This window comes from Bombus vosnesenskii, unplaced genomic scaffold, assembly GCF_011952255.1.
Source record: "Bombus vosnesenskii isolate JDL3184/JDL3185 unplaced genomic scaffold, Bvos_JDL3184-5_v1.1 scf7180000016089, whole genome shotgun sequence".
Lineage (NCBI taxonomy): Eukaryota > Metazoa > Arthropoda > Insecta > Hymenoptera > Apidae > Bombus > Bombus vosnesenskii.
The window spans coordinates 21,978-30,982 of record NW_022884272.1 but is presented as its reverse complement, the minus strand read 5'-3'; the positions used below and the strand labels follow the sequence as shown (position 1 = coordinate 30,982).

At 45.2% G+C, this 9,005-nt stretch overlaps 1 protein-coding gene across 1 annotated transcript; it reads right to left on the bottom strand.

The window, feature by feature from the left end:
* Window positions 1-133: 133 nt before the first annotated feature.
* On the bottom strand, window positions 134-4,840 carry LOC117241540 (the record flags this gene model as incomplete). The annotated part of the gene is made up of 4 exons (XM_033507428.1): window positions 4,631-4,840; window positions 3,790-4,564; window positions 3,232-3,516; window positions 134-3,142 (listed from the first exon to the last, which is right to left on the bottom strand). Coding segments are annotated over exons 1-4 (4,279 nt in total), but the record flags the coding sequence as incomplete, so codon positions are not given.
* Window positions 4,841-9,005: the final 4,165 nt, after the last annotated feature.

Here is a 9,005-nt window from a genome sequence, read left to right as displayed (position 1 = left end):
AGGAAATGACCGGGAGTGAGAACGAGGAGATCGTTTGGGTCTGAAGATATTGGCGTCAGCGAACGGGAGTTGAGGATAGACTCGATTTCGATGATGAGGGTGTTAAGGTTTTCGAAGGTCAAGAGCTCGTTACCGACGACACGTCTGAGATGTCGTTTGAAAGACTTCACTGCAGCCTCCCACAACCCACCAAAGTGAGGAGAGTTGGGAGGGATGAAGTGCCATTCGATCCGTCGGTCGGCTAAAAAGGACTGGACCTGTGCCTTGTGATCGTCGGATTGCAGGAGATTTCGGAGCTCTCGTAATTCGTTGTTGGCACCAACGAAGTTGGTACCGTTGTCGGAGGAGATTGTCACACAGAATCCGCGGCGAGCGATGAATCTTCGCAGAGCGGCAATGAAGGCCTCGCTAGTGAGATCGCTGACCAACTCGATGTGGACTGCTTTGACTGCAAGACACACAAAGATTGCTACGTATACCTTGATTTTGCGTCGGTTGCGATCCTTTCGTTCCTTGATGTAAAACGGTCCGCAGTAGTCGATTCCGACGTTGATAAATGGCCGAGACTCTGTTATCCGTGCAGCTGGAAGGTCGCCCATTATGTAATCCACTGGAGGGGGATTGGCTCTGCAGCAACGGACGCACTTCTTCAGCGTGCTCCAAACTTGACTGCGGCCGTCGATAGGCCAATAAGATCTCCTTAGGGCGTATAAGGTAGCTTGAGTTCCGGTGTGGAGATTTAGGAGGTGTTCATGCTCGATTATGAGCGCGGTAACTGAGGATTTTGGTAGAATTATTGGGTGCTTCTGGTTGAAAGGCATTGGTGAATGACTGAGTCGGCCTCCGACGCGCAGCATCCCGTCCTTGTCCAGAAATGGATTGAGTCTTTGGAGTTTCCCTTTCACTGCCGAATTTCTGTCTGTCTGGAGAGCACGGATTTCGTCTGAAAAATAACAAGCTTGCAATAGTTTGATTAATCTGCTGTGTGCATTGGCCAACTCGTGCATGGTCAGAGGTTTGCCTCGATCCCGGATTTGTCTCCATCGAAGGCACCGAGCGGCAATTCTTATAAGCTTGGGCCAAGAGAAGAATCTCCCCAGTATGCTGTGGTCCGCCGGAGTCGCGGACAGACAGGTTGCCCTTTTCTGCTCCGGTGTTTCGTTTAACGGTACTGGGTTCCACGTTGGCCAGTATTCTTCAGGTTGTTGAAGCCACTCTGGTCCATGTTGCCAAATGATTGTTTTCAGGAAGTCTTCGGGTAGTTGGCCTCGAGATATGAGATCTGCCGGGTTATCGGTAGTGGGGAAGTGACGCCAATCTGAGGCGTGAGTCTTCCGTTGAATTTCTGTCACACGGTTAGCGACGAAGGTTTTTAGCGTGTGGGGTGACGTGTTGATCCAATGTAGAACGATTGTGGAGTCAGTCCAATAAACGGTCCGAGCAATGTTGCTTGGCAAGGCTTGGAGGACCGTGGTGGCTAGTGACGCGAGAAGGAGTGCTCCACTCAGTTCCAGCCTTGGAATGGTTAGTGATTTGAGCGGAGCTATCTTCGACTTCGCAGTGAGGAGACGCGTACAGACATGACCATCCAGGGTGATGGTGCGAAGGTAAACGCATGCTCCATATGCCCTGTCGCTGGCGTCACAGAACCCGTGTAACTCAATTTCCGCTGCGGGATTGATTATCGTTTTGCGTGGAAACTCCACGTTATTCAATAATGGCAGCTGTGCGTAATATTTGCTCCATTCCGTGTGCACGTCAGCCGGTAAGGATTCGTCCCAATCAATTTTTAGCATCCAGAGTCGCTGGAGCAACATCTTAGCTCGAACAATTACTGGTGCCAGCAATCCGAGAGGGTCGTAGATCTTGGCGATTTCGGAGCTGATTGTTCTCTTCGTAATTCGAGAGTCGGCATTATTGATTTTGACGGAGTATAGGATCGAATCGTCGAAGGAATTCCAAACAACACCCAGTGTCTTGAAGGTTTGCGATTCGCCTAGTAGCAGCTTATCGTTTATGTCCTTCTCGGGAAGTCCTCGTAGCAGTTCCCGGTCGTTCGATGCCCATTTCAGAATGTTTAAGCCGGCTAGCTTGAGCAGTTCTGTGAGCTCCGTTCTCAATGATCGTGCTTCGACCCTTGTATCGACTCCTGTGAGAACATCGTCGACGTAAATGTCTCGCTGTAAGACTGTCGCCGCTCGTGGATATCGATGCCCCTCGTCGTCCGCCAGTTGCTTGAGGCAGCAGATGGCTAGATACGGGGCCGCTGAGAGCCCGAATGTCACTGTGTTGAGTTGATAAGTGTCGACTTCTCCATCAGCATTGCGCCACAAAATTTGTTGAAATTTCCGATCCGCCGGGCGCACAAGAAATTGGCGATACATTTTTTCGACATCGCCTGTAATGACGTATTGATGAGATTGAAATCTTAGAAGGATGAAAAATAAATCATCTTGTAGTTTCGGTCCCGTATGAAGTACGTCGTTTAATGAAACTCCGGTGGTGGCTGGGGCCGATCCGTCAAACACGACTCGGAGTTTTGTGGTTTGGCTGGATTCCTTGATCACGCCATGATGTGGCAGAAAATATCCATCGTCCGTGCAGTGGCCCGTGGTAACTTTCGTCATGTGCCCTAATGCCAAGTATTCCTGTATTACGGCGTGATAGTCGGCTTCGAAACGCTTATCTCGTTGGATCCGACGGCAGAGAGATGTTAGTCGCTTCATCGCCATGGCTCTGGAGGATCCAAGCGAGGGAGTTGTCTCGTTGAAGGGGAGAGCGACCATGTATCGCCCTTCGTGGGTGCGTTGAACGTGATTCCGGAAATGTTCCTCGCACTGTCGTTCCGCTTCTGAAGTGTGCGCAGTGGTCGGTCCTTCGTCGATTTCCCAAAAACGGGCGAGATCCACCTGCAAGGCCGTCGTGGACGCGTGAAATGCGTGTGCGGGTGGTTGCGAGGCTGGGCTCCCCCCGATGACCCATCCGAACCGCGTTTTTTGCAGACGCAAGTCGGTCCCGTTTGCTTGACTGATATCAAGTTGGCCGGCACACAGTGACGCTAGTGTTGGCCCGGCGCTCAATAGCACGTCGATCGGAGCAGGTCTTGGAATCTTGGATCGGCTAGTCGTAGATTTCTGGGTATCTGTATCGTTGACCGATTCACGGGTTGATCTGGGATCGAAGTCGATATGGTCGGTATGATGAGAAAAATCCAGGTGCGTTCGTATGTGCCGTCAACGGAGGTGATCGTGGCCGTGATGTAACGTTTCGAGGTCGTGGACAATGTGTTGAGTGTTCCGATTGGTTGTTCCGAACATTTCCGTTGGTTGAGTCTTAATGAATTGGCGAGTTTCTCGGTGATGAAGTTCATGCTAGCGCCGGTATCTAGCAGAGCTCTACAGCGGAACGGTTGAGTTCTATTGTCCAGTATGTTGACCTGTGCAGTGACTAACAAATCGTGGTGGAGTGATCCGGAAGGAGGCGAGGTCAATGAGTCTGTTTTCGGTGGTTCGGTCCCTAGCAAAGCCGTTTGAGGACGTCAGGATTCCCCTAGTTGTTTAGGACTGGGGGAGGTATTTGATCCCGATGCCGTCGTTCGCGATGACCGAGATACACGTTTTGGGGATGTTCGCGGAGACGTTCGGGGAGACGTTCGTGGAGACGCGGATGCCCGTCTCGATCGATGTGACGACCGCGGAGTCGGTGAACTAGGCGGAGATCGACCGTTGGATGACCGGTCGCTCGACGATCGACCGCTCGGTGTTCGGCTCACACGTGTCCGTAATCTACTGTGACCATGCTCTTGATGTAAGTAAGTGTGGTGTCGCTGTTTACAGATGCGACATGACCCGGCGGAGCATTGATTGAGAGCGTGTCCCTTGCCTAAACTATTCGTACAGAGCGACGCCCGTTTGGCAATGTCGAGACGCTCTTTGGGCGATTTCGCTTTGAAGACGTCGCAATTCCGTAGTTCGTGTTGTCTTCGACAGTCCGGACATACCGGCGACTCGAGTGTCATGGTGACTGCATGACTTCGCGGCGCGCTCGGTCGCTGACGGTTGGGTGGTTCGGAGGCCCTTTTCGTCGCGGTAACTGCTGAACTTGTTCTATCGCCGTTTGTCCGTGTTTGCAAGAAGTCTATTAAGTGCGTGTATGACGGCAATTTCTTGTCTGGTAAGGTGCATTGCCATTTGCGAATGATGGCTGGGGGTAACTTCCATGTAAGAAATTTGAGAAGAACGGTGTTTGATGTGATTGGGTCACCGAGGTTCTCTAACGCTTGGATATTTATCTTGACCGTCTCGAGAAAGTCGTCTATGGCTTCGGGTGTCTCTTTAACTATTTTCGGATAGTCGAAAAGCAAGTCGAGGTGGCGCATGCAGATTTGACGGTGGCAGTCGAATTTTTCCTTAAGCACGTCGACGGCGATTGCATAGTTTGACTCGGTGAGGGATAACGATTGTATACTTCGCGCGGCCTTTCCGGTCAAAGAGGATCGTAGGTAGTGAAATTTCTGCACGGATGTAAGTCGCTTGCTTCGATCGATAGTGGATAAGAAGGAGTCCTAAAAGGAGTGCCAATTTTCGATGACACCGTCAAAAGTAGGCAAGTGAATTTCCGGCAGTTTAACTGATGTCGGCTCGGCGACATTAGACGACTCGGAGCCTTGTGATTTCGACGACGATGCTGGTGTATCATCCATGAGGGTGTGTATTCGGACTACAAGATCGTCATATGTGTCGGTTACTTCGGAAACGCGCGCGTCGCCTATCTCGCCTAAATCTTCTAATTCCTCTTGTAACAATCGATATTGTTTCCACGCATCGTCGAGTAGTATCATATAGGCCGTTAATCGGGCCTTAATCGGTTGTGTAGATTTTTCGTATTCATCGAGTCGTTTCGATACAGAGGTAAATCGACCGATTTGAAAGCCTCGTCTCCGATGCAAGGAGGTAATTTTCTCTGCGTTCTCCATAGGTATCGCAGTTTGAGAGGAAAATGCAATGAGCGAGCTTACCTTGTGGTTGTGAGTTTGAATGTTACTCGTCACCGTGTGTGTTTCGTTTGATGTGTAAGACGTGTTCTTACTGAAGTCGACCCTCCAGTTGTTGGCGTGAGGCTGCGTGATTATGTTGGATTCACGTGGCACTGTATGATAGTGGGTGGCACTGGTATGCACTTTTCACTTGAGGCGTCATACGGCTTTGAGGATCGAATGATTCGACCGGTTACGTATCCACACTTTTCACTTGTCACTGAATCCGGCTCGAAGGACCAAATGTTTCGACCGGATGGGTGACAAAACTATCCACTGCCACTGATGATCCGGCTCGAAGGACCAAATGTTACGACCGTTCGCGGAGAGACGCGGTCGCGAGGAAAACGCGTCAGCGAGGGGCGTAACAAAGTTCCGTCCATTTGACTCTCGTTACTTTTCAAGTGCACGCGTACCTACATGACGGAACTTCACAGTCCATTGCCTGGGAAACGAAGCCAGAAAAAATTTTACAGATCTGGGTGCATGTATAAAGATACCGTTTATTCTCGTACATATTTCTGTGTTTTTTTAAATATTTTTCTATTCGACAATATCAAATAACAAAACCGATTGCTTCAGTCAACGCACATACCGCGCTTAATGCACTCGTTCTCGTCAAAAGTAAATTACCGAAGCGTCCTGTTTTGCGACCAAGTTTTCAGGACAGAAAAAATAAAAAAAAACAAAATCATATAAAATCTCCGCTCCCCAGTGGCTTAAACCCAAAAATTGTATTAAACACAAAACGTGTAAAGCGCCGACACATAATATAGTATGGCTACGTCGTACCGCCGCGTATCGGTACCTTTGCTTAACACATTATTACCAAAATTCACAGTTTATGGTAAATACCAAAATGTATTTGAAATTGTATCTTGGGTTAAATAAACATCATTAAATGCACTCGTTCTCGTCCGATCACGAAAGTTTAAGCAACGCTGGGCGCGGATAGTACTTAGACGGCTGACCGCTTGAGAACCCCGTGTGGTGTTGCCCTTTTTTGCTTTTCCAATCTTTTTTACTTTTCTGAATAATCTATGATCGTATCCAGGGAAGAAGAAATATATTTTTAGCATTACACGACTGTCACCATACGTTGTATTATTCTTTCATACACGTACAAAGAAACTGGCACACGTTTTAAAACTGAAAGGAATAACGTCTCTTGGTATGCAGAAATTTTATGATGCCAGATTAATATCAAAAGTTATTGTTTTACATTTTCGACTTACTATGTACGAGGAATCACATCCTTTTGGCTTGCACCACGATTTTCGGTATACCCTGTATGTACTATCGTATGTATGTACTTATACAGCACAACAAAAATAGAATATTAATCCGTAGTGTAGTATCGTGCACAAAAAGGCCAAAGAGATATCGAGTAAACCATAAACAATGCCGCGAGAGCCGAGGCGTCGTCGGGTCCATCAATGTGTCATCGGTCCTTCAATTGAATAGTTTCGTAGAAAAGGCCTACATGACCTTGGCCACGAGTGTTTACGGAACACGTGCGTGGTGGGCCTAAGAAAAGACAAAGGGATGCTAGGACAGTCAGTGTCAGTGGTGAAGTCAGAGAGTGTGAATCGAGAAGTCAGAAAGTGCGAGTTGCGTTGTCGATATAGTGTTGCTAGCGTTGTGTGAGAGTGTCGTCCGCGTGAGAGAGAGAAAGAGCGTTGGATCTGTTGTGACGAGAGTTGCGAGTTAACTATTGAGTTGTCTAGAACCATCGTTCTTCTGTTTAATCAACATGTGTACAATCCATTTATTGTAAATAAATCATCAATAATAATAATATTTTATTCCCGATACTACAGTAGGGTTGCTGGAAAAGTGCTTGCAACAGAGGTGTACCCAGAACACGAATGTAATTTAAAGAGTTCACATAAACACATATTCAATGTGATCGTGTTCTTAAATATTTGTGTAAGATCAGTTTTGAAAATTAGTTGAAAGAATGAACAACCATTACACTGAAATCTAGTTTGTTTTTAGGAGACAGATTTGTTATTAGTTTGAGGTTTTAAACGTGCAAATTTGTTAGCCCGTAAGTATTTCACGCATGATCTTTTAATTGCACGTTGTTAATCTCTTAGGTACGATGCGCCACTATGGTGGCTTTCGCGGATGTCATCTTATATTACGACGCGCCACTATAGTGGCTCACTCTACTGACTCATTCGCTCACCGTATCAACAAAATGGTCTTTTTCATTTGTCTTACTTCACGCAATGTTTTATAACAGTGTTAACAATATACAGATAGAATATATAGTCTTTGTTTTTGATACGCCAGTGTTTTGCTTTTGTTAAAATAAATATACCATTATTAGATGCTCTTTTTAACATGCCGACCCGTATCCTTATAATTTTTTAGAATCTTCAATCTCAAAATGTCGCTTCAAAATGGAAAACGAAGAGCAATTTGGAAAACACTATCGCGCTATGAGTGTGAAAATCGTGACGTGGGTCTATGTGTCGTACCGTGCTTTAAAATATGTCACACACAGTTGTATTATTAACTATTAGAGTGAATTATGAAACTTAAAGTATATGCATCATATTTTCAAGAAAAATTGTAGTTTAGTTATTAAAAACTTGATACCAATGTGCTTGCGCAGAGAACACTACCCGTCACATATTGCAGTGGCGTATCGTTTACACGTAATTCGCGCCAAACTCTGCCGTAGAGAGAAACAGCTGCGCGCAAAATTCAGCCCTACCTAAGAGGTTAAACGTCTTCTATCACCTCCACATAGTACAGCTGATGTAAGGTATCTTCCAAGATGTTAATTCTCAATACCGTCTGCCATTGTTTTCTTTCCTGTACTGTTTATATTATGTACATTTTGTGTTTATTATTTTGTTATACTTTCGAAGAATAATTTGAAACTGGAATTTATCAAATAACTCTTTTATGAAACTTATGCTGCATCTTCAAATAACGGTTTACGCATCAAGTTTATTACGCATCAGTGTTACTTAACATTTATGTAGTAACTTGTTTGAACAATTTTGTAGGCGTTACGTAATAAGAAATTAACCTAATTTTCTTATTTGATATTTTATGCTTCCACCTACTTCGTCAAAAATATCCTAGGCACTTTAAACCAAGCAATATAAACTTTCTCAGGAAAAGAGAATATGTGTATACTTCGCCGACTTCGTCTGTATACCTGAAGATGGATGCCGGCTTCATCAAAATTAGAGCAGGTATAAACTTTAAAGGACATTATAAAAATGATCAATGTTGTTCCAAGAGACGACGAGGAATGAATTTTATAATGTAGAATCTGCATCGGCTATGAAAATTTACGTAGGAGAACGTTGGGGGGAATGGCGTACTATTTCTTAAATATATTATTTTTTTTTTATGTGTCAAGGATGGAGATTTGACAGTTATTGCATGTGATTCTATAAGTTTTTAGCAATGTAATGCATAGACGATGCGACGAGAAAGATCGATTGTTATTTTAAATATTCTGGTTATTGGCAGAATAATCAAAATGTTAGTTTCCTCACTCGTAGTATAATAAATAATTTTACTGTAGAGTTTAAATTTTAAGAAAATAAAAAATAGTCTACACTGGATAATGCATACATTAATGTTACTTAATTTAAGATTCTTTTCACTTTTCTCACAGAAACGAATCGTGCAATTGTCCAGGAGGGAAATCCGAAACGTGTTACAGCATAATGTTGCGTAAGATAGCTGACGAGTAAAAAGTTATAATCATATTACGTTTATCGTGTAACAAGTTCAGCTTACAAGCGTACTTTCGAAAGGACGATGATGGTGATACTAAGTCATACTTGTCATCTTGGCAAGATTGCGCGGTGTGTGGTTTGCTTTTCAGTCGTCACTTTCGCAGCACCGGTGCATTCACAATAGACGCGACGATCTCGAGCACTGGAGATGCAGTTACTATGTTGAGAGCGTAATTATGGATGGCAGTGGAGGAAACCTA